At 36.7% G+C, this 27,496-nt stretch overlaps 1 protein-coding gene and 2 non-coding genes across 5 annotated transcripts in view; all 3 read left to right on the plus strand.

Moving 5' to 3' along the window:
* Positions 1-4,360: 4,360 nt before the first annotated feature.
* The window catches only part of LOC105398650 (integrin beta-like protein 1), a 31,256-nt gene continuing 8,120 nt past the window's right edge, over positions 4,361-27,496 (plus strand). Inside the window, exons 1-5 of one of the 3 annotated variants that reach the window (XM_048625796.1) lie at positions 4,361-4,515; positions 17,533-17,657; positions 21,916-22,050; positions 23,146-23,283; positions 24,130-24,262. In XM_048625796.1, the coding sequence (XP_048481753.1) occupies positions 17,591-17,657; positions 21,916-22,050; positions 23,146-23,283; positions 24,130-24,262 (473 nt within the window). In that variant the 5' untranslated portion in view covers positions 4,361-4,515; positions 17,533-17,590. Of the gene's footprint in view, positions 4,516-7,054; positions 7,393-17,532; positions 17,658-21,915; positions 22,051-23,145; positions 23,284-24,129; positions 24,263-27,496 lie in introns of those variants that run through there. The other 2 variants (XM_048625795.1, XM_038108323.2) reach the window with 2 other exon arrangements.
* On the plus strand, positions 5,515-5,587 carry Trnar-ucu. The gene has a single exon. It is a non-coding gene; the product is annotated as a tRNA-Arg (tRNA).
* Positions 25,237-25,351, plus strand: LOC119691319. Its single transcript, XR_005253892.1, has one exon. It is a non-coding gene; the product is annotated as a U5 spliceosomal RNA (small nuclear RNA).

The following is a 27,496-nucleotide window of genomic DNA, read 5'->3' on the forward strand; positions in this document are numbered from 1 at the left end:
GCTAGCTAGAGTGACCTCTCCGGTGACATCGATTGGCGGCCATTAGATAGGAATCGTCGGCAGATTATTTCCGTCTCAACGTCTTCTTTGTATAGACTCATTGACAAATACATTTATGATGTAGTGCAGGAACTATACTGTAAGTACCTACCTATAATAATTTACAAACGAACTTTCAATCAAATAGACACGTTAAAAAAATCTCAAAGGTAGGTAGCCTGAAAATCATTAGGAAATACCGCCTAATGCAGACCCGTACGGAGGTAGGTAACAAAATAAACATTAAAATAAAATAAAAATATAAAGACGAATTGAGAACGTCCTCCTTTTTTCGAAGTCTGTTAAAAAATATTTAGTCGAGAATCGAGTCTTACTCGAGAATCGAACTCTACCTATACTTACTTTGGTAAGAGCGCTACGGAGAACTTTTGTCACGTCTTGACGAGCGCGTCTTGCGCCCCGTGCTAGGCTAAAGGGCTAGTACGGGGCATACGGCATTTAAGACGTGACATGAGTTTTGCATCGCGCTCACTCACATCGCGCAGCCTCAAGAGCGAGCGCGACGGAGAACTTTTGTTACGTCTTAATAGCGCCCCGCGCTACAGGGCTAGGATGATGCTCGTGGGTGAGACACCATTAACTCGCTGTAGGAGTCGTCTTATCACCCGGCGATGTCGCTCTCACATTGTTTGGGCCATTATTTTATTTTAGGGACCATTATCGGTCCCCTACAAAGAAACATTTTTAAAAAATTAAATAATGAAATTCAGGAATATAGCTACCGTCTGTAGCAATTAAATAAGACACCGGTCACAGAAAATATAATGAATTTATGTAAAATACTTTATTTATTTACAAATTACGGTAACTCTGTTGTTGTTTTTGGTAACGCAATTGTTTTTCATACAAAAATTGTCTGTCCCTCGGAGCGAGTCATATGAAACAAGCACAACGTGTGTAAAAAATTATAATGGAAACAATTTTTTTGAATATTATAACGAATATGTCATTATTTAAACTTTACTTCACGGTAATATTCATGATTTTATATGAACATATTATGGGAAAATTAATATTCCTGGCCGAGTCCCCAAGCCTAAGCAAAAATACACCTACACTAGGTTACCCTAGGAAATTCAATCATAAATAAACTTTTTTTCACTTTCTTACACCTAAGATCATTTGAATGGCTGTGTATTTGTATCGGAGTGCAGGAAGGAGAGCGGGACGGATAAAATGACCAAGTCTTTCGGATGAGAGTCCTGGAGAGAAGCGCGTGTATTTATTGTGACGCCACTGAGTTACCGGCGACATACGGTGAGTTTTATAGATATTTATTATTTTATTTCATGCAATATATGTAATAATTAGTAACAATTATTAGGGCATTTTGATATCCCATGTATGTGTATTCATTTAAGTACTAACTTCAAATAGGTTATTGTTTTACAACTGCGTTACCGCTACACTTCGTTACTTTTTCAGTAACGCAGTTGTAGCTATAGTAACTCAGGGGTTTTTCTTATAGTTTTCAGGTATCTGTTACTCAATTTATGGTACAAATATAACATTTGAGCATATTATATTGTTACAGTATAACATTTCAGACTCAATGGCGTAAACAGCGGCTGAAAAACAACGGCTTTATAGGCAAAAAAAATGAGAAATATTTCTTAGTATTAAGTTGTTATATTTTCAGCGATTTTAATGTTTGATATTAAACAAAGAGTTCTGTTAATTTTAGTTTGATAGTTTTTTTCACATTATGATTAGTTTTAATTGAAGAAAGTATAAAGATTGTGATTGAGATACCACTGTGTTACCAATTAACCACAGCGTTATCTATTTGTCCCTCGTTTCCTGAGAGTATTCACAAACATTTTAGCTGCTCTATATTAGAAAGAATGTTAAACTAAATATAATAATTATAATTCACCTTATTTAGAGCTATTTCTAAAACTTTGAGCAAAAAATTATGATTATTTTGTCCTTTTTTCGAAAAGTATTGCATTAAAAGTTATTGATTGGTAACGCAGTGGGAAACTTTATTATAGAATGAATAACAAAACTGAGAGTATTTTGTAATTTAAACTGTTAGATTAATGTTTTTTTTCTTACTTTTTATCTAGTATATGTTTACGAACCAAAATATATGTTCCTAACAATAAAACATAATTTTGTATGAAAGTAACGCAGTAGTATTTTTTTCTCATCGTTCCTCGATTAAACGTCAATAACTTTAAGAAATAGCAAGAAAACATCGCTGCAAATGTATTTAATGAATAATATAAATGTTAATTAACATAAATAAATATTGAAAGGTTAATTAATAAGAAGTTTATTTTTGAAAAAAATATCTGTAAAAGTATGTCCAATTGTACCCAAAATAAAATAATGGCCCGTTTACGACGGACGCTGTGGATGCGGCGGTAGGGTGACCATGGGTTGAGGATGCTGTAAGACTCTCCAATTTCATAATAGTCGGTTAAATCGTAACCAAGGAAAGGTTGATCAATTATACGTCATCTCCAATAATCCCTGGTTTTGCTCTAACCCACTATGGAAATTATGACTAAGATTCGTTTTTTATCCAAGTATCGTGCTGGAAGCTGCCGTTAGTTTTTGTAGGCCGTTTACCTAGCTTAAAGGCGTCCCACATGACATTTATACATTTCAATTGTAGATTGCAGGTAGGTTGTACATAATTTGTGTTGCTCTCCAATCAGTTTTATTTTTTACTGTTTAATTATGTACTTAGGTAGGTACTTTACCTCCTATAATTTACTTAAGTAGATTAAGTTGTAAGTTAAGTATATCGACCTATACCTTATAAATAAATAAGTAAGTACTTATACGTTTCTTAATAGGGTAATCTAATCTAAACTATGATTCCTTTAGTATTATTCCCAAGTTCCACAATGGTTCTACTTTTATTTAAATCATGGCGACCCTGGCGCGCCGTGGACACCCACTAATCCAAAACGAACGAAATTGGAGCCGGTTCGACTCCTTGTCCCGATCGCATTGTCATCCAGACACCACAATCTACTAGACAGGCCCCGCTTTTTTAAATAATAATACCGTAAGTACCCGAAAGATGGACAGTAAGTAAGTCCACTTTTTAACTGCAGAAAAAAATGCAATGGTATAAGTTTAACGTCTCTGTCTGTCTGTGTGAATCTGTCTATGGTAGCGAAGCTTCTAAACGGTAGGTGGCCGGTACATAGAGAATGGATGAGGAAGGCCGAGGATGACGATTACGGGCTGCATGACTGATGATGGACTGAAGTCAGTCAATGCTGCCGGTAAGGCCTTCTTAAGTTCTTACCAATCTTGTCATGCACAAGATGTTTTTTTGTAAAAAAAAACCTCATTTCTCATAACTAGTTAAATAATTGTGTAAATCGTTTACATTACTTATTGTAAATTGTGGTAATACTCGTACCGTAAAAGTTGGCTGCACAATTAAAACAAACAAGAAATATTAGGTATATTGACCGTGGGAAGGAAATTAAAAACCGTTTAGCAATGAAACAAATGAAAACGATGATTGCAGCCATTTTCGACGGTAACTGTGAGAATGGACATGCTCATGCTGATTTGATTATTTAAATAAGTAAAAATAAAACTTTTTAATTAAGTAGGTACTTCCTTTAAAAATACGGTTAGGTTTCTAGGTAAGTAGTAAGTACTTAGCTCTACTATTATTCTGTGGCTCTACTTAATCAGGTAGATACTCTGCCTGACAAATAAGTTTCGGAAACGGAAATGTAAAACTCAATAAGTAAGTAATTTTATTATTTTAGCTAGTGATCTATTTATTTACTCTCAAAATAAGTACACATACATCAAAAATATAATGAGATTATTAATCGGGTGCGCTACTTATTTAGTAAGTAGGTACTTCATAGTCCTACTAGTAATATTTTTATTGCAACTACTTATGTACCTAAGTTTTACACTGATCTGACTGATTATTTTTATATTGCCTACAGGGATTTTGTTACCTAACTACCTGAAAACTTGTTTACTTAAATTTTTAAGAATGTGAAACTCAGCGACGACCACCAATAAACCGCCACTTCAGGATCTTGATGTAACGTAACAATGTAAGTATTAACTAATAAGATAATTTTAACTTCATTTCTAGTACTTTCCACGACCTATCAAATCAGAATACTTTTCCGGCGCAATAAGGTACTCGGGCGCAACCTCGGAAGGAACGCAAGCAAGTGTTTTTTTTTCTTTTTTCCCGTTTGGCGCCAAAACAGGCAGTCTGTGCGCGCCAGCCGCCTCGCGCATGCGTCGACGAGCAGACGCCATCTTGTTTTTCTTTCCCGCGCGCCGGTTGCTATGGCAATGAAAAACTGAAAATTAAATTAACCAATTAGGTTGGAAAATGTGTGTTTTGTTCAGTGTTTAGACGTTTTTGTTGTGTTTTTTACTGAGTGCCAGCTACAGATACATGTTGGGACAGTTGCAATTGTTTTTTTAAAAGGATTCGACTTGTAAATGGTAAGTTGTCAAAAACAATTCGTGAAATTTTATGTTGTAGCGTTGTAGCTTGTAGCTGTGGTTGTAGCAATGGAAAATCTTTGAAAAGGTACCTACCTACCTACTTACTAAACACATTGTGATCGTGTAAATTGATTGATATGTACTTATTGGTACCCTTATGCATTTATGAATAAGTACATATTATTGTCATTAATTAGTACATATTAAGTATTTAAAATTTTCTACCGATTTACCTACTTAGAGGTATGTAAGGTTCTATTCTTAGGTTCTTGTCTCTTGTTTATACTATTGCACTAAGTAGGTACTTTTATTATAAAATACTTGTACCTGCCAACAGTGCCAACCTAATCTCTTAGTGTGAAACATTTCAGCGTGTAAAATGTGCTAATTACATTTACCGTTCTTAGGTGAATTACCTACCACCACGGCAATGTGTTACTTGGGCTAATGAACTTCCAAATACCTACTTACTTAATTTTAAAGTGTGCAATGCAAGGCACGGTGGAATGTCTGTAGGTAACTACCTAATACGAATCTTATCAGGGATTTTCCCGTTGAACTTCACAATTTTTCCAGTAAGGTAGAGGTAGAAGTACCTACTTAATCTAACTTTGTTTGTAATAGTTTGTATTGAAGATCAATAATATAAAAAAGTTTAGTTTAGTAATAAAGTTGGTAGGTTAGGCTACCTATAAAAAGTTAAGTTAAGTATAAGTATTAGTGTTTATTTCTTTGATAATATTAAATTTGACTTAGTTACAATACTAGTATACGTAAGTACTTACTTAGATATACATAATCATATATCTAATACCCATGTATAAACAGTACACTAACATGCATTGAATCGTAAATAAACACAAACATTCCCTGTAAATGCTTCCCTACTTCCCACACCCACACATTCCCACGGCGATTACATCACACAAACACAGCTTTATGTGCCCACCGGGCGCTCACAGAGTCAGATGGGTAATTTTGCCTCAGCCATCACAAGTCCCTGTGGCGCAGAGGATAGCGCGTTGGACTTCTAATCCAAAGGTCGTGGGTTCGATCCCCACCAGGGATGCATTAAATACCTTTTTTTGTTTTTTTATTGCGTTAGTTAGGTATATTGTTATTTTGTTTTTATATTATTTTAAATATGGTTTAAAGCAAAACAATGTTTCTATAGATAATTTTATTGAATGAATACACTAGGTCAGTCGGTTGATGTAAACATAATTGGTGGGGGCACTGCCGTGCCCCCAGATTGGCAGCATTCCGATAATAAAATCTGGTTTTTATTCCGCTAGCTATAGTATAGAATATAGATGAACCTAATTCATGGCTGTTTACGAATTTTACTACAATGTATCTAATTAAAATTACAATGATGATATGTTTTAAGTAGTTTAGAACTCGACGATTTCAGATCCAATTTAATATTTAATAATTTGATATACCTATTTCTTTCCAATATTTTGCATAATGTTAAACTAACCGCACTCCTTTCTGGATTGAAATAAGTGTTAATTCGGCATAAGGAAGCTAAAATATGTTTAGTATACTACAATAATATGTAAGTACTTACAACAAGTGTTTAAGTAACCTTGTCAGACACCTCACCTTGAAACTAAAGTCAATGTTAAATGAATTCGAAAAACCATGGTGTTATTATTCATCTATTGCTTAACTAAGTCACTATGGGTCTTATGGGTACGTAGTTGTACGTACATACTATATGAAGATAATATTTCCAAACACACGTGTATTTACTTATATGAATTGTGTTTATAAATCAATAATCGAAAAGCTATAAATACCTACCCAGGTCAAATAATTTTAACTACCTGACTGTAAAATTAAGGAGTTTTTTTTAACTTTTGCATCAATGAACCCTTGCCTACAATATATATAGCAATAATGACTAGTATGAAAGTAAAATACAGGATAACGCAACGCTAATTTTTAAAGATGTAAGGTTGATTTTTTAATCTGCTATGAATGTAGCCCTAAATTAAAGAAAAATAATAAGACGTACAGTGAAACTATAAAGTAATGAAAACGGAAGTAGATCCTAACTAATTGTTTATGACATTATTTAATCGATCTATTATATTTATTTAAGGACAAATCCGTTAAAAATCCATTATCAATCGGTATTTTATTTTTAAAATATAAGTATGTACTTAAATATAAGTAAATAACTGACAATGATAAAAAGTCTTTGCAATATCACACTCATTTATTTATTTAATACTTTATTGCACAAATATGTCTCTTTAGGACTTTATAGTTTAGCTGAACCACGTCATTGTCTGAATTTAAAACACCAGTGTTACCCTAATAAACTTTTTTTTGATGCTGGATGGCACTCGTGTGTCGATTGTAAAGTTAGCATTGACAGAATCTAGCTCGTCAATCCAGACATTGACGTTCAGTACGATTTAATGTGTGAGAAATGGCTACCTACTACCGATAAAAAAATAGTAAGTACGTAACTTACCTATAATCAATGCACCCACCAATCTATATTGTAGAGTAACTATCAAATGTACAACAGGTGTGGTCAGTGACAAATAGTCGATAACTTGATAAGATTATACGAGTAAGCAGGTACTCACAGTTCTAATCAGTTGCTGTTTAAACGTCGTCGTGTTATTAATACTGGAGTCGCCTGTAAAATATACCTAAGTATGTAGCTAAACTAAGGATATTTGTTTGAGGAATTCTTTTGTGCATTATATTTAGTGGCAATCGCATTTAGTGTGAATTAGTTACAGTAGTCGTGAACATACGTATGTAGACAGCTTCTGCGGAATTTAGTGTTAGTTTTGTGTGTTGGAATAACAGACGTCGGCGTTTCTTCAGGCTGACTAATTTCAGCCCTGGGTATGTATTTGTACCTAATGTACCTTATTTATAAAATTATTATACATGGTGAGTTAAGACTTCTTCTTCTTCTTCTTACTTCTTAGTGAACTTGCTGAACAAATTTTGTTCTGCAAGTTTACTAAAATATTCTTCTTCTCACAAACGCGAGGTAAGGCAGAAACTGTTTTTTTAAACTTATGCTTCAGTTTTTTTTCATTGTACATAATGTACATATAATATTTGTGCAATAAAGAATGAAATAATATTTTCACAGGGAAAATCGTCGATTGGTGTCACATTTCATATAGATTAATGTTGTCAAAAGGGCCTCTACATGTTGGCTTCGGCCCCATGCATGCCTTCCAAATGTCCGGCACCCCATGGTCCCGAGATGGAAAAACAACAACATAATAATAATACTCGTAATAATAATGTATTACTTACTATGACAAATAATGTAACACTCGGTAACATTACTTGAAGAAACGTAAACGGAAAGTTGGGTACATTATAGTTTTTCAGGATTTAACTCTATCTAGATTCAAATTTCAAGATTCTATCTATTCCTCAATGCTCAGCTTTGCGTAACTAACGTCTAAGGTTGAAGACCAGAATAAAACCATTCGTTTTGGTTTGAATAACTTTAAACAATTAGGTACCTAGTGTTATCATTATCATAGAGTAGGTATTATTACTTGCCAGCCACATAAGAGCACATAACAGAGTGTAGCAAGAGTCGCTGTTGTCGGATACGACGAAGAGGACATCAATTATTCGGTATGTCAGCTTAAATATTCCACACGTCATTACTCTCATGGATATTTCTGAAATGGTAACTATTAATTGATTTAAAATATTGAGTGAATTCTGTACCTAGTAGGTATTTATTACATACTTACTTATTTTCTCCTTCGTAAAAAAAAATATGTATGTATGATAATTGAAAAGAATATACCATAGGTATACCTACATGTATGGGTAAAGGTATTTTTTCTATATACTTACCCATGTATTCTTTTAACTACAAGAAAAATTAACCTAATTCACTTTAAGAAGATTTAATAGAATTAATCGAATTTAATAATAGTCATACTCAGTCGGGTTAGCGCCCGCTTCTCACGCCAGAGATGCGGGTTCGATCCCGGCGCTGACATGTACCAATGAGTTCTTTTAACTTAAGTACAATGTATACCATTGCTCTTACGGTGAAGGAAAACATCGTGAGGAAACCTGCATATCTAGATCTAGCAAATCTAGATATGTGAACCCACCAACCCGCAGTGGACCAGCGTGGTGGGGAAATGGTCCAAGCTTAGGAAGGCAGTTTATACCTTGGGGATATGCACAAAGGTTCCATTCGAGAGAGCCAGGTGCAGGTACTTACACCCCCACAGAGAATAGAATAGAATAGAATAGAATAGATGACCTGTGATAAATAGTGGATCAATGTAAATGTAAAGTTCAATCCGTAATAGCTGCTCTATCTTATCGGCACTTTCACGTTCTCAGCCCAGCTTATTCTATAAGTAGTTTTTTTGCCTTCCTCTTCTACTATGCAAAAGTACCTATAAATAGAATAGGACTTATTTATACAGGGTGTTGCAAAAGTGGGTGACTCAGTGCGTAGGTAATATACTTTTATTCTAGCTTTTATATCATCCTTCCTTACTATAATATTATAAATGCGAAAGTAACTGTGTCTGTCTGTCTGTCTGTCTGTCTGTTACTCTTTCACGCCAAAACTACTGAACGGATTTCAATGAAATTTGGTATACATATGGTCTAGACCCTGGGAAAGAACATAGGCTACTTTTTATCCCGGAATTCCCACGGGAAAACTTTTTAAGGCGAAGCGAAGCGCGCGGGAACAGCTAGTATTGTATATATAATATACTTACCTAATACCAATACCAAGAATAATTTATAATACACAACACACCTTGACCCTGACAAGACATAGGTAGGTGCATATATACACCTACGTTACGTATTATAGTTTTTCCTTAATGTATGTATAAGGTATACTATAATTTATATCCTTGAAATAGGTAGAGTAAGTACTTCATCAGTTGATGATTCATAATGCGTACTATTGCGTACTTAGAAATCCCTAGCTTATATACTTAGACAAGAGTGAGTCGTATATGATCTATATATAGAACATTTAATTTAGTCAGACAAATTACGCTAATCTGACTGGCGATTACAAACCCTAACTATGAGGTTTGGCATAGACTAAGAAGAAGAAGAAGACACTCCTCTGGATTGTAAACCCTATTTAGGGCGACTTCATCAGTTTATTATCAGAAACAATATTCTCAAGTAACGGCAATAACTTTCCCAATACTGCACCGTGAGATAGAGTACCTAACACGTAAAATTGCTATTAAAAGCGTAAAATTGCATGCTTTCACCAAAACATTTATAATGATCCGAAGACGTGATGAATCGCTGACCGATGGTTTCTACTACATAACCATTGCCGGCAATTTGATATTTTTGCTTTCATAAATTTTTGTACTTTTGGAAACTAGTACAGAACTGTTATGAAAACTGGTAACGCATATATCATTTGCATAATACTTACCTGTAGTGTAGAAGTGTTTTACGACTTATGCAAATATACATAGTAGGTAATGGGCTAAACCTACACAATTAACATGGCTGAGTTGAGTGAATCCACCTAATCATGAACTCAAACTAACTCCTGATCACTCACAATTCTCTCATAGCAGCGGCAGCGCTGCACTTAACTAGCGAAACCGTCTGATAATCACTTAAGTGCTATTAGCGATTCCTTCACACGGACACATGTTACCTTAAATTAAACCCATTAATTTAAACGCAAATATCGAGTAGTGGCGCGATCTATAGAAAGCAATTATACACGGATCACTTCGCGCCTGGTTCACAAATGTGAAAGTTACCGGCCGAAATATGATATTGGCGTAAAAACTGTACTTTGGTGCTAATGCTATTGATTGAGTTGTTGGTACAGTTCGGATTCCTGTTATCGAGTAATTGCCTACTTTTAAATCAAGTAGTATGTCGATATTAATAAAAATAACTGCAGGTAGAGTCTTGAAACGCTAACTTGGCAACTGGTAAAAGATGATTCCATCTTCATCATTTATTTTACGTCAGACTTTCTGTGATTGGTGCAACTTGCATTAAAACGTGGATAAATATATCAAGCAACCAGCGGCCCATACACAGTTCGTTATCGACGTCCACCAATCACGGCACCATATTTATAGCGAATCGCGATATAGTGTCGTTTATCTTCATCGATAACGAACCCATGTAGCGAGAGCAGGGTGGACGACACCAACGAATTCGCACAACGCACAGTCCTTAATGTAACCTAAACCCTAGCACGTCCCACACCACTGACACTCGCCTACAAACAAAGAGCCTCGAGGGATATAGAGCCTCCATTGTGGAGCAACAAGCTGCCCTTTGTGGCGGCGCGCCGGCCGTGACGGAAGAGCAAACACGTGGTTTTAAATGACTTGATTTAATTATGTTTGGACGCGCTTGCCACTGTTTATAGGTAGTTAGATTAATAGGTACACTCGCGAGCAATGAAAAAGTTCCAGTGACTATACAGGGTGTTGCAAAATTGATATACTAAGCCGAAAACTACATGTGCAGCATGGTATATCTAAGCCCGAAACTGAAATCAGAATTTGGAAATTCGCGAAAAAAATATATTATTTTCCATAGTAAAAGTCACGTGACCAACAAAGTTTCTATGGAAAATGAAAAAAAAAATTCGCGAATTTTCAAATTCTGATTTCAGTTTCAGGCTTACATATACCATGCTGCACATGTAGGTTTCGGCTTAGTATACCCTTTTTGCAACACCCTGTATAACATCATAATACTCCTAAATGGAAAACGACGCCCTCTGCAATATTGACGCACATTTAACAGCGCATCAGAATATTACCATGGAACTAAAAACGGAAATATTGTTAAAGTACCAAATTAGAATATTGTTAGAGTGTATTTAGGTGTTCCATTTTGTTTTTTCTTCTCGTCGATAGATTGAAGAATACAAAGTTTACCATTACCCATATACACAGTTGATAGCTTTATAAAATAACTAACCAGGTTATTAAACAAGTACTTAAGTATATTTAACTCCCCACGACGGAAAAGAGGGATGTTATAAGTTTAACGTGTCTATATTTGTCTGTGGTAGCGTAGCTTCCGAACAGCTGATCCAATTTTTGTTTTGTTTTTATTACTTACATCTTACACAATTAATTGAATCGTGCGTATCGCAGTGTTTTGCTATAGAAGTGATTTCTCAACAGTTGCTTTGTGATGCAAGGCTGAAGATAGATTCATAACCCTATGCTCTTGTTCGATAAAATACAAAATTTTGGAGAGCTGTATATAATACAATTGGTATACCGTATGGTATTACTTATTTATTAACTTAGATTAACAATATACGAACATACAGTGACAGTGTTAGTGACAGTTTGTCTTTCATCCTTTGGGAACTGGCCCTTAAGGCGAGGCTATTATGTATACTATGTTGAGAACTTAATCTAGTTTGGTAAAGAAAATGAATGCATGTCATACGCAGGAAGTTACGAATTATTCGTCAGCCCTAATCTTGCAGTGCATGAGTCATTTATGATATTACAATGGCAATTTTCTGTAGAGCCGATGACAAGATTTTCTACTTTGTATTACAAATTCACATTAGTCTACGTACTTATCTACTATTTTAACAATACAACTTATAGAAACCTACACAGCTACACACATTTGTCGATCAAAAAAATATCACGCTTTAGACGGTATAATAGGTAAGTAGCCTTATCGCTAAATTCGATCTCTTTCCGGCAACATAACCCTGATATTAAAATACTTATATACTTACGTTTCAAAAAACAAAAAAAAAACACGCACTCACACCTTGTACTAATGTACTCCCTTGCGGGGTAGGCAGAGGTGCATTGCTGCACCCACTTTTCGCCAGAGTGTTATGTTAGTCCCAATGTAATAGGGGGCGGCCTATTGCCAACTTATAGATTTTAATATCGCGGTTAATTTTATATACACTCGCGAGCAACCAAATCGACTCAAGCCTTCACGGCGCACATATACATTGATTTTCCTAAAACGATAAATGGTAAATATAAAAGTGATATGTCATTCGAAAGCTGAAGAATTAGGCTTTCAATTAAGATCAATACCATAAAAAAAAACTAAGCGCAGATTTAATGACGCATTTTAATTGCCCGTCAGTGTTAATTACCTCATTAGGAATCCACGCCTTGCGCTACCTGATCCCGCTATAAAACCTTTCCACATCCGGTGTACCTTATCAGTCGCTTGTTGCAAGTTGACCGGTACACATCTCGTTGCATTGTATTCCTTGTTTTCGCAAACCCATGGATACCACACCAGAAGAAGCTGCTCAAGTTGTTGCCTTGCTGCAACAAGGGTTAAGTCAGCGAGCAGTCGCTGCCCAGCTCCACTTGAGCCAGTCTGCTGTATCCCGAGTATACAGACGGTTCCAAGAGACTGGTGCCTTCAATCGAAGACCAAGAACGGGCCGCCACCGCTGCACTTCAGAGAGAGACGACCGCTTCATTGTCTCAACCTCGCTGCGCAATCGACACCTTACGGGCGTTGATGTGCAGCAAGAACTGAGACGTGTACGACAAGTGGCTGTCAGCGAGTGGACAGTGAGAAGACGCTTGAAGGAAGCCAACTTGACACCAAAAAGACCTGCATCAGGCCCCAAATTGACTGCAGGCCACCGACAAGCGCGTCTTCAGTTTGCTCGAGAGCATCTCGATTGGAGCATTGCGCAATGGCGGTCGGTCCTGTTTACTGATGAGTGCAGAGTGTGTCTGCATGGCAGTGACAGGAGAGGCCGGGTCTACCGGCGTCCGGGGGAACGATTTGCCCAATGTTGTTTCGCTGAAACAGTAGCATATGGCGGCGGTTCCTGCATGATGTGGGCTGGTATTTCTCTAGAGGGAAAAACCGCACTTGTTTTCGTGCCTGGAGGCGGCCGAGGAGGCGGGTTAACAGCTGATCGGTACATCACCGACATTCTACTCGGTCATGTTGTGCCCTATGCAGAATTTGTCGGTGAAGACTTCGTGCTAATGCACGACAATGCCCGCTGCCACACGGCACGAGTCAGTCGGCAGTTTCTGAGAGAGAAGGAATTGCGCACGATGGACTGGCCTGCGCTCAGTCCTGACCTGAATCCCATCGAACACTTATGGGACGAGCTCAAAAGAAGAGTTCGGGCCAGGAATCCAGTCCCTGCAAGCGTGGACGAGCTGAAGACAGCTTTATTAGAGGAGTGGGACGGCATTCCTCAGGAAACTGTCAAAAAGTTGATAAGGTCTATGAGAAACAGGCTGCAGGCTGTAATTAGGGCAAGAGGGGGCAATACAAAGTATTGATTTAAATAAATAAATTTTTATCTTAACATTTTTTGTTTAATTTGTATAATACGATACCCATACCCTTTTTTCCTAAATTCCCGTTTTTCCTACAATTGCGTTCAGACATCATTTATTTCAAAAATGATGAATGGATTTCAATAATAATGATATCAAATTAAAGCTGACATCTTAAGCTTTTAAATGACATATCATTTTTATTATTTCTATTCATAATTGAGTGGATGAATATCAAACTGCCATATGTCCACCTACCCGAAAAATTGACTTTTTGATTTGGTCGTGTTCTCCGTTAAAATGTCAGTTTGCCTATGCCCTTCAAGTTCCAATAAGTGCAAGACATCCATGAGAAAAAAGCCGTTAAAAAAGTAATTTTTTTTCAAATCATTTTAAGTCTAACCGTTTCGCATTACAAATTTTCACAAGTCCATTCCGGCCAATCACAGAGCGTAATTTTTTCAACATGGCGTCAGTCTTGGTGAGAATTTCGAGGCTGTGGTGTGTACTCCCAGTGTTTTATAACGAATATGAATGAAAATGTTGAGGAAATTGTGATTGTGGACCCTGATAAAGCTCGGAAAAGGAAAAGATTGAAGAGTGTAGCAAAAAAACGACAGAAAACTATGGCGAAGTAAGTTTTAAAGCCCTTTTTTTTCAACCCACGTGTCAATCACAGAGCATTTTCGTAGTAAACACAGGGCTGTATCGGGTAGAATATAATACGGTAGGTAGGTACTTTTCTACCGATAAATTTTGGTTGATTAACTTCATTGTATTTAATAGAATATAGACTATATTAGTCTTACTGAGTCCGGCCCATGATATTAGTATTTTTCTAACAACTATAAGTCCTTGTGACTCATATCAAAACAGCATAAGTCTTGTATGGGCATATCAAACTGCTATAAGTCCAAACTGTTTATTAACTTTTACGCCTTTCTATGAGTGTTATAATGGATTTGTTTATTAAAATACATTCTTAAGGTCACAAGTCAACTGATTAAATCACGGGGCAAGTTCTATGACCATTAAATAATAGAGAAAACAAAAACCTCCATTTCCCAAATTTTGCGTGGACGTGACATATGGCAGTTTGATATTCATCCACTCAATTTTACTTGTATTAATGTATGTTTGCGCCGTCAAGGCTTGAGTCGATTTGGTTGCTCGCGAGTGTATATTAAAATATTATAATACAGTACGTTTCAAGTAGTTAACATCCAATCCAAGCTTCATTATTTAAAAAAAAAACTAACACTTTTACGGACACTATACAAATGTAAAGTATAAAGATACTGTCAACTTTGAATTCAATTTTATATTTAAGTAGGTATATCTTTGTTAAAATCTCTTGCCGGACAGATCGTGTTAAGGAATTCAATGTGGAAATAAATAAAAAAAAACCCTAAACCATAGCAATAAACGTGACCCACAGATCTCCGAGCCTAATTTTGTGTCACGCTGGCACGCTCGAGCTACATTTCTTAGCTAAATGTAACAAAAAAAAGATATTTCTTTTACAATAATAACCATTCATTATATTTATGGCCCTTGGCTAACGTCCACTTTCTTTTGATCTCTGTAAATGGTATTTTGTACCAATAACTTGACAGTGAGGCCGATTCTGAAAGCACGATATTTAATTTCAGTAACGTCAAAGCTGTGTAATAACAAATGTATGGAAAAAAAAAAAATGAAGTAAAATTTCGAACATTGAATTTTGGGTTTAGAAATTGCTAAATTTAAAAAGAATTGCTACCAATAAGTAGATAGGTACTTACCATACTATTATTGTAAGTTATATAAGTAGCACAACAACAACACTGAGTTTCCCAAGCGTGGGAACCAGGTTCGAATCTTGGACGGGACACGTTGATCTGTTTACGAGTATCTTGATGCGAGACGCAGCACTCACGAAACATCCTGATTCAGAGACTATCGATAAGATAAATGAATTAGTTTTTGACTTTGTTATTAACAGCGAGAAGCACCACAGCTAGCCTTTTGGTTTTTATTTTTTTTCATAAGTTTTATTTGTTTCTTTAGCTTTTAAACGGCTAAACTGTCTTTGCTTTCGTATTTCAGCAGTCTGAAACAAAATGCTGCTGCCACTATTGTCTATACAATCAGACTCTTGAAAAATCCGTCAGTATGTTGTAGGCAATTCGTCGTGAGAATAAAAAATGTCTACAACAACAAGATATCTAAAACTGAAAAGGCAGTGACTCCATAATTGTAGGTACAAGTACTTCAATCGTGCGTGACAGCCGCAAAAATTTTAGATCCATGTCCGACAAAAACTCAACTGTCCATCCGCCGTTTTCGACCATCAAGATCTTATAGCAAACAATTGAAAAGCGCATTTCCTGCATAATGATCTAATGATACGTTTTAGTCCACAGAACAGGGGGTCACTCTATATAACAATAAACTAAGTTTTAGAGCGCTGCTGCGCGAGCCACGACTCTATCTCGTTGTAGAGTATACGTGCCGATTGCACAACAACGCTCGTTAGTTCGTTTTTCGTCAGTATAGAGTAACCCTCCAGAGAGGATCGTGTGAAACCAGCTTCGTACGATTCGTTCATAGAACTATGTCCCGTGGATTTGGTTTTTCGCTCATCAATTTTAATCTTTAAGCTCTTCGTTTTAAGGTAGTGGTCAGTTAGCCTGCGTCAGTGTTTATGTGAACTGAGTTGGTAAAATGAATGCATCGCTCATCAGAGCAGAACATTGGGGCATTCCTGTCCAAGTGTCTATTTGTGAACGCGATTATTTCTATACTGAATTAGATACACGCATGTTGGTTTTTAGAGCAATGGAGCTGTTCAATGGAGCAGAGGTATGTGGTTAGCAGCAGTCGGTAGTTTCTTTATTGGTACCTGCCAAAACGTTAATTAAGTCAGTTCCTGTGGCATAAAGTTCATTAGATTACGTAATCCAGCAGAGCGTATGTTTACGGCACTATTACTATGGCTACCGAAAATCCTTACTTAAGTTCACAAGATAAAATAATAATTATTAAAATACGCTTAAGCTATTTTAAATAATGAACAGATAGCGTGAATACTTAGGTATCTAGATCTTGATAATGTTCGTACGTCTTAAACTCATAACAAAAGATGCGCTAAACAAAGTTTATCATCCCACATTAATGTCTATGTTTATTGTAAGATTAAAAAGTTAAGTCTGTCATTAATACTACGTTAAATGTGGGTCGAATTTCAAGTTTGTGCGTCACCATTTAACAAAATAATATGGCTCTGGTATTGATTCCCAGCAAGATAGATCATGATGTTTACCTTTTAGTTAGCATTCTGTTGCCAAGACATGATTATTATCATATTCATCATGGCTTCAGACATTGATACACATGCACTGTGTACTTAACTAGTCACTTCACTGCTGATTGTCAGATAAAACTATGCAAATCAAATAAAATACATTCAAGAAGAAGAACAAGGCACATTACACGCTAAAGTAGCTGAAAGAAAAGAAAAAAATACTTTTTTAGTTTTTCAAACCACGAAGGTTGTAGCCCTCAAATCATGTGACAGCAGTAAATTAAAGAGGCGACAACCCAACAACGGTATTTTTCCAACGAACTAATTAATTACTTTCAAAACTATGTCTATAGAGATAGGGCGATAAGTTTATCTTATCTGTTAGCACACAATCTGGCGAGAGGATCTAACCGTGGTACTCGGTTTCAGGTCTGATGGGTGGCTGACGGCTGCTGAAGTGTCTGAAAGTTGCTCCTGAGTTTCCAAGATGGCGTCGTGGTGGTGGGGCTTGCTGGTGCTGTCTGGACTGGCCGTGGGCCAGGGACCTGAGAAACGTAAGTGGGCTTTTATTAAAGTACCTACATGATTAGTTTAAGTAACTACAGTGTGAAAAAGCGCTAAGGAGCGCGAAAAAATCGGTAAAAACTAAAAATACAAAAAGGTCACGGGACTTTATAAACTGTATCCTAACTCGTACTACTCGTACTCGTAATAGGTTTTAAGGAATACCAACTAAGTACTTAGCAAAACTAGACACACATAAAACTCATAAAACACAAAATGTTTAGTGCTCCATTTATCAATTAACGTGTCATACTCCCGTTTAACTTATTAAAAACTTTTTGTGGTAATATACCTAGTAAGTGTCAGGTATGTTTTAATGTAGGTAAACTGCTATAATAATCATTAACAGTCTTATAATAGGCCAGTGAGTTCCAGTGGTCACTTTAAGAGCTCACAACAATTTATAAGAATAAACTAGTGTTTGTTTCCGGTGTTTTATGTGGGATTCTTATGTTTTTATTCGTGAGAAAATGGGAACTCATAATTTTTATGTTACAGAGCAAAGTGGTATAATTTTCTGGCTACTTTTTTCGTGTTGACCTTTGGGCCTTATAATCTTTACATTATTTATACCAAGGGAAAATGTAGTAAGTAAGTACATGTATTTTTTTAGGTTGTCGTTTGGTGCTCATTGTGTACCTTCTAAGAACATGCGATTTTTCAGCACTGTTGAAATACTTACTCGTTTGACGTTTTTAAATGCACGATACTAGAGGGATACTACGTTTACGATCTGATACTACGTACATACAATAAGTATGTATTGTGGCTTTCTATAGCACATCAAACACTACATTTGTTGTAAATATAGTAAGTATATAAATACATAATAGTGAGCGCGCAGCTCCAGCGCTGTTCCCACACATTTCCCGCGCGTTTCATTTCAACTGTCGACGGCACACTTTCCAGCTTCATTCAGTTTTTCCAAAGAAAAGTAATAAGAATACTTACTTAATGAATCTCTTCCTGTCCAGTTGTAGTTGAATAAGTATTCGTAGTTCCATTTTACTGTAAGTGTAGCTAGTTATATATTGTCGTGACGTGATACTTAACATGATAGATGGATTCAGCTTTTTTATAGTTATAACTATGTATACTTTATGTAAGAACCTACTTATGATCTAATGATCGCGAAAGTGAAATCACAACAATGACAGCCTTATTTCTTCTGTTATAATTTTGCCTATACCAGACAGATAGACAGATAGAAATGCAACTATACCTATTAGTTGATCGAGTTTTCGTGTTTGTGTCAATAAGCCTAAAAGCGAACATTTTCATTACACTTTTTTCTGCATTAACTAGGTATCCTAAAAACCTTACAGCACCTATCGATCATCTCATAATCTGTCCATCAGCTTTGGAAAAAAACGAAAAGTACGAAAGTGGCCGCAGCGGTAGGCTATCTAAACCTAACGCACTTATTTTAGTTGCGGTTAATGAGGAAGCAGACAGAAATATTTAAACCTGTAGCTATAATTACCCGAGTAGGTACGTATATATATATATATATTTCTTCTGCACGGAATCAAGTCAAGACACACTCAGACTCTGACGGACCCTTAAAATTCTGCTTAGTAAGGCTCTCAAACTCCGGGCGTGAACACGAGTCGATGACCCTCCACTGAAGGCTTACTCTAGCTTCACAAAAACCAACAAGAGCCATCACGCAATCCGAACGTTTAAAAGAACAAGATAGAGTCGTGGTTGACACAGCAAACTTCGTTTTTCGTAATCTACAGTGACCCCATGACTTGAACTATCCGAACAATAACAGTAATTGGAGTACAGAGTACAGTCTTCATATCCACTTCGTAATAAAGTATGATATTAATAGTGTAATAGTTCATAGATTTGAATCTTTCGTTCTCAGCTAGAGGTGCTGTAAGCGCTGGGAACCGGGTCATTATTGAGAGCAAAAAAGACCCGATTAGAACTAAAGATAATCTACAATGAGGCGGAGGTAATTTAAGAAAGTAATTTACTCCAAACTTATTTTGATAATAGTTTGTAGTTTAACCGATGAGAGGTGTTCATTTTCATCAAATGTCTTTACATGGAGTGCAGCGAATTATTACAATACTATTTGATCTAGGCACCAGTTTGTGAGAGACGCTCCGTCAAAGTTAAAGACAAACGAATATTATTACTTTGAATTCCCATAACATTATTAGCCATATAACATTATGCTATGTAAGTTTTTACTAGGATAAAGAAATTATGCCATACGATTTTTCGCGAAACGATTCTTTGGCCAAACGTTACTATGCAATACGAGATAAGACAAATAAATCTTTGGCCAAAAAATTTTGATAATGGTCCGTGTTATCACCTTATTTATGTTTATTTAAACCTAGATTCGTATAGTATTAGAGTGTTGACATAGATATCAATAATCATCATGATCGTATCCGTGACCAACGCCGTCTGCCGTTACTCCGGCTGCCTCGGTCGGAGGTAGCACTCGTAACTGTACCTGCAGTGAATCGATGAATCGATCACCACCCCCCGAATCGATTGTAAACGCTCGATTCAACGAAACCGATCAATTAACTACACAAACTTCTGTTACACTTCACTACATTTGAAGAGTCGGAATTATACAGTCCGGTGAAATCTATTTAGTTAAGTTAAACATCAATTTAGTTTGCTGTAATGATTCCACTTTTTCTTCATCTTCGTTAAATGAATTTCTGTAAGATGAGCCTCCATCTTTTAGTACTTCACTGTATGTAGGCCAATTTGACAGCATACGATTGTTATTATGACCCACAATTAATTAAAATATGCCCAACAATACCGAAACTCTCATCAGAGCATCAAAACGAAGAGGCCTGACAAACAGGCTGACCCCTGACCACCATTGTGCCGCCATCTTGGATGCTTCAACGGCTCTTTGTCGGCTGACGTTGATTAATCGAGTTGTTTCTGTAGTAATCGATCACGAATCACGATGACTCGGTTGTGCGAGGATTACGAGATTATGACGTGATGAGTTGACAGTGACATGATGACAGACTCGAGCCAGCTGTAGTCTCTGATGCTGTGTAAGCGGTTTCGTTCATGTGTTTTGAAAGGGATTAGGGATTATGAGTTTGTTATCGTGTGGGTAATGGTCGTTGTTTTTTAAGGGCTGATCGAGTGAAACACAGGGATCTATAGATAATGCCACCTCCGCACATGTTATACTTAACTTCACTTTATCAATATTTGATCATCTTCAGTAGTACTACTTAATAGGTGTTTACTAACGCAATAGGCATGATTTACGATTATGAAATTCCAAAGACATAACGTACTTATATAGGTATTTAATAAGATGATTGTGTGGTTTACATCCATCAAAACCATCACGTACATTAATTAGAAACACGATAACATGTACCACGCGCCAAAGATAAAGCCTTACGTAAAATATATACCTATAGTAAGTACTTAACATCTATCTACATTACAGCGAACATACCTGCTGTGTAAACAAACGTATATTTCATCAGAATATTTGTATAACGTTATATTATGCTGCAAGGTTCCTTAAACTATGATAGAGTACTTTTATAGCTCTTTGAAGGTTACAATAGCTTGATAAAGGTTCTCGCCTACATTTTTCACCGAGATTACAATATGCACATGCGAGCTTGTAATATTACATGGATAAAATTATGAAGTCGATCCAAGCTACCGGTATTATGTTAGCATGAGAACTGATTTTAGTCAGATATGTGGTATAAATCTCTTCATTGTCTCATTTTCTTTTTGTTTTATACAATACGTTATAATGATCCAGAAAGATACTTTGATTTTAATCTCCTACTTAAAGATATTGTATGCAAGCATTCACATTACGCCACTAATTTGTCACTTTTACTTTCAGAGAATTAAATGCTTTTTAAATTGATAAAAAAATGAAACGAAAATCCTATTGAACGTAATCCGAAATGTATTGAGGAACTACCTACATACTTATATATATGTAAGATGTAGAATTTTCGTTTTTTGTAGGATTTAAAATTACCATCCATACTTTTGTGCACCATAATTAACCTATAAGTTAACTAGAGACTGATAGTCTATTCTACAAAAATAATATAATTTTCCTAGAATCTCCAAGCTTCAGCAGTCATTTTTTTATATCTTTCTGTCTCTCGTCTGTATGTATTTTTTATGTTTACCACTGATATTTTTGCCAGCTATGGGCCGATTTTGATAATTATTTTCATTCTAACCGATAACTGTTTCTCCTTCCAGGTAGAACCGGCAACATTTGCGGTGTGGACATGGACTGTCCCGACAACGCGTTCTGCCGCCTCAACAGCTACTGCGTCTGTAAGGACGGCTTCGTGTACGCCGCCGTCAACAGCACACACAAGGGCTGCTTGAAGGGTTAGTGCTTCTGGTTCATTGGCATTATCTTCATTATCATATACATAATCATTATCATTATTATCACCATCATCATCATTATCTTCATAATTGACAATATCATTTCTATCAACAGTCAAACACACGTGCCTTGCTGGGCATATTTATATCTCTCCTAAGAAGAGCTCTACGCACTTGACCTAAATAGCTATCGAAAAAAGCAATCTTAAAGCGATTACAAAACTAAAAGTACAGCCCTAATAACAGTTCATAATACACCTATTATTATCCGTAAACGGAACCGAATGAGTGATATCAATTTGTATCTGTATTGTAATTCGATATTGTATCAAACGAATTATGGAGCGTATCAGAATAGTAACTTTCTCCCGCTTCGTAAGATCATGAGTTTTGTATTGTGCATCTGTTATTACGAACTGTCTGTTGTTGAGATGTACAAATTACTCAAGTAAAGGTTGCATCGGTATAATTGATCTACTGACCTTATTTATCGTATTGAGCAATGGAATTCGATGGTTTCGATGATTTTATAATGATTTTTGTTTTTTTTCTGACCACCTCATGGTTTTAAAGAATCCATCCTTATGTTCTTATTTACCTTTATATCTGTTACACTTACTTATTATGAATCACAGTATCTCAACAGAAGTTTGTCTGTACGATAACTTTATTGACAAAGCTGTTTCTTACTTCCTTCTGTATTTATTTATTTATTTATACTTTTACTGCACAATTTACAAAGAGTAGGTGTACAATAGGTGGACTTAATGCTAATAATACCAGTCAACCTATATGAGGTATTAATTACTTACCCTCACGGGCAATGAAAAAGTTCCACTCACAAAATGCCGACTCCAAACGACCCCAATTTTGTCAAACGTTTAATTTGAAATTGTAACAAAATATTAGCATTTTTTGTTGGTAATATCCTGATGCTCTATTAAATGTACTTAAATATTGCAGAAGGCGTCATTAAGCTAGCCTTTTTCGTTTAGGAGTAATTTGGTGCTTTTTCATTGCCCGTGAGTGTATTACAGACAGCATCCTTTCCACTTTTAGCTTCCAATTCTAATCCAAATCCTCTCTAACTTCCAGAAGCCTCAATCGGGGACCCGTGCGTGCAGCACATCCAGTGCCACTCGACGCTGGGGGTGCATTCCGAGTGCGTGGCCGACGCGTGCGCCTGCAAGCAGAACGCGCATCTTGAGGGCACTAGGTGCTATGAGACTGCTTGTGAGTTTTTCTACTTTGGGTTTGTTATCAGCACTGTCACTTTATCGCACGATCACGAGAAGATTCATTTTATAGTTTTTTTAAGCACAATCTTCATCATTAGCTGCCGTAGCACCATCAGAAATTAACGCCAATCTGACTGTATGTAAAAAATATCAAACACCAGAGCTGATTATGATGCTCAATTCTCATCCAGCCTCTACCAGCTACCTAGATCTATGCTAAGTACGTCGACTGCCTGTTGTGATACTTACAAATTTTAAACACGTTTTGTAGAATTTCCACTATATTTTATTTTAAAACGAAATTTAAATTCTGCGGGTATAACTCGTTAGTTGGATTTCAGCCAACGGAACCTGCCATCATTATGCATTGAAAACGCTCAAACTTAATTGGATAGAGTAAAACGTCTGAAAATCTGAAATTTAAAATGTGCAATGTAATAAAGTCTCGTCACATGGTAGGCAGAGGTGAACGAACACCCACTTTTCACTTGCAACAGATGTAATTTAATTTTCATCTAAATGTGCACAAAAGAGCCTCTCGAGTGGCTCACCTGTTTCTTATAGGTAAATCCGGTGCACCCTGGGGTTTCAGTGACTAAATTCTTTATGGCCAATACTTTCACTACGGTGACAAACAGACCAAACAGTCTGGCTCAATCATGTCATGTGTTTAAAAAACTCAGTCACCATAAGAGGATTACCTTATTATTAAACTCTTTCTTGCACATGCACTTATAGCATTCTCTTCCAGGTTCCCCAGGTTCTTCAACATTCATGAGGAGAAAAAATACTTTAAATGTATTTTTTTTCTAATCTGATTTCTCCCTTCACCCTCCCCCAGTGATTGGCGACCGCTGCGTGTCTGACGAGAACTGCCTGCTGGGCGACCGCTCGGCCCCCGAGTTCCAGGCCTACTGCGTGCGCGGGTACTGCTCCTGCCAGCTGCTCTACAGCCCTAGGGACAATGGCACCAGGTATTATTCATTCAGTTTTGTGGTGTTCTGCTTCTGTATTTGTATCTGTTTTATCATCATGTGACTCTACTGGTCCTACCAGTGACAGCTGCTCTACAGCCCTAGGGACAATGGCACCAGGTGAAATTATATTATTTTATTCTACTATTTTTGTTACTACTGTATTTGTATCTGATTCACCTGGTTCATCATGGGCGTCAAATGTGGTTAAGTTTAAAATTTACTTATCACTTTCATCGGTGGCTCTACTGCTCTACAGCCCTAGAGCAGTGTAGAGAACAATGGCACCAGGTATGACATGTTCGTTTTTGAGGTTTTCTGCTTCTGTATTTTTTATCCATTTCATCTGTTATGAAGTACAGTCCACACTTTCATACAGTCACATGACCCTACTGGTCCTGCCAGCTTTACAACCCTAGGGACAATGGCACCAGGTATGACATGTTAAGTTTTGTTGCTTTCTGTTTTTGTATTTGTTTCATCTGTTTTATCATGGGAGTCAAAATTTATCATTATAGTGACTCTACTGGTCCTGCCAATGGCAGCTGCTTTACAGCCCCAGGAGTAACAGGCCCAGGTCCGACTATTCTATATGATGTTCTGATTCTGTATTTATGTTATTCATGTTTAAAAGTCAAAATATATTCTTACATTATTAAATACTAATTCAGAAACCAGGAAAGTCTAAATAACAAACACTGGCTATGAATTGACTATTTCATTACATCTTTTCTATTTTGGGAATGCCTGAGTTGGTTTCAATATGTGCTGCCATCTTTGAACTTTGGTTTGAATCTCGTTGAGTGTGTATCTCTTAGCGTAGCGCGTTATCAACTGAGTTTATGTTACGAAGGGAGCTGCGCGCACCAAAAAGTTCCCCTAAAATACAACAGATGTCACTATCCCTTTCGCTACATCGCGGTATTAAGATTTTTTCCTATTTAGTACACTCTTTCTGGGTACCGATCGTACAGTTACTCTGGTTTCCCTTCAAAACGTATAAATCTTTCGCCTTTTACTAAAGATTTCCGTGGAGGGGAACACTCAAATGAGTCTATAAAATATTTTTGCAACCTCAGCAATGGGGTTCATTTAAATCTAAACTTCGATTTATCGTAAAGTAATATTTCATCTTATGATGACGTAAGCAATAACTTACATCATCATAATCGTATAGTGAATGTAGAGTTATGGATTTTTTCCGTATCGTACTAGGTAATTTACTATTGGACAAAAGCCATTCCTAAACTCCCAATCTGCGCTACAACACTCTGTACTCGGCCTTCCAATCTCGTATTTAATTGAAGCCTTTTAATAGTTGATGTCATTATTATGTTTGATCTATAATAATAATAAATATATGGGGACATCTCACACACGGCCATCCGACCCCAAGCTAGGCAGAACCTGTGTTATGGGTGTCGGACAGCTGATATATCTACACAAAAAATACATAGATAGATAGATACTAAATATAAATATCAAGACCCGAGTACAAATATCTGTCTTTAAACAAATATCTGCCCCAGCCGGGAATCGAACCCGGGACCTTCGGCATAGCAGTCAGGGCCACTAACCACTACGCCATCCGACCGTCATAAGGTTACGTGTACCGTGTATCGTAAATATTGTGTAACATTAAATTCAGCTAGAAAGAACTTTATTATAATTAACCCTCGTTATTTCCTTAAGGAATGGTAGGTATTTTATTTTATATTAGTTATGTACTTCATTACAATTCAACACAGACTAGTGGACTAGGAAGGATGAACCCTTATTATAGTGGAACTAACAAATCCGCCAAAAATAGTTTCACAAAAATTTCGTCGGTACATAGTAACAGCAGTTTGTTCGTTATGGGTCTATAATTCCTTCACCAAGGCATGTTTGCAGAAAGACTACTATAGTTGGGTACAGGTACTAACTAACCCTCCAGTGAGCGTTGCCGCTGGGCATAATAAAAAATATTTGACTAACGAATACTGATTTGGCCGAATAGCAAATACACTCACGTGCAAAAAAACAGTAAAATGCAGAGACCAAATGGCCCCAATTTGAAAAATTTGAACAAAATATTTACGATTCTAGTTCATAATATTCTGATGCTCCGTTTCATGTACTAAAATATTGCAGAAGGCGTCATTAAGTTAGGTAGTTATTTTCGTTTAGGAGTAATTTGGTGATTTTCTCAATGGAACTTTTTCATTGGCCGGCAGCTCACCCGATGTTTCTCACCCGATTACTGAATATTCGACGGGTGATGCAGTATGCTGTCTGTCCTCCATAGTAGAAACATTACTTACAGGTCAAATTGTATTGAGAGTATTGAGACTATAATAATGTCGTCGAAAAAGTGATTTCCGATTAAAGAGTAAAGCTCCGATTTCATTTGAAGCGAGCGGACGTGTATTTTAGCTGCGATAGTTAACGCTTAATTATTTTAAATTCTCAATTTTAATATAATCGGTACCTCCTGCTTACTCTTGTGGACTCTCTCATAAGTGCCAGCGGCCATATTGGATTGTGTCGGACCTCTCAGCCACTCTTCCGAAGAATTGATAGCTGTCGTGGACCGTCGGGATTGAGTAAGAATATTCAAATTACTTACATATTTGAAAAACACATCTGCGGCTGGAGGACTTGAACCCGCGATCATCGGCGTCTGAGTCGGCCACCGTACCAACTGAACCAGCTAGCGAGTGCCGCTGCCAGACGAAATTATCGTATACAACCGGTCAGTCACTTTTGAGGCAGCTTTAACTTGGAGCGATATCTTGTTGATGAAGGCGGTCTTAATTTGGAGCCCTTACTTTCATATAAGTTTTACTTGTTGATCAACATGAGCGCTGAATTTTCTGTAGAGAGTCTAACTTCACTGATAGAGACAAAGCTAATTGATTTGAAGGACAAGCTTGTCGTTATAATCAAAGAAGCGCTATTATCACAATTTGAAGCCCTAAAACAAGAATTTACCGCAACCACCGATTTTATTATGGCTCAACAAATAAGCTTGGAACAAGAAATTTCAAACAAGTCAAAAATTATTAAAACCTTACAAGAGGAAAATATTAAGATCAAGAGCGATCTCTCTGGTATGCGAGACCGCATTATGACTACCGAAAAGCTATCCCGATCTTGTAATCTAGAGATTCACGGAATACCTGAGAAGAAAAACGAAAATGTAATGACCATTTATAAGACACTCTGCGACCTGGTATCACGCACATATTCTGA

The sequence above is a fragment of the Plutella xylostella genome, chromosome 15 (genome assembly GCF_932276165.1).
Source record: "Plutella xylostella chromosome 15, ilPluXylo3.1, whole genome shotgun sequence".
Taxonomy (NCBI): domain Eukaryota; kingdom Metazoa; phylum Arthropoda; class Insecta; order Lepidoptera; family Plutellidae; genus Plutella; species Plutella xylostella.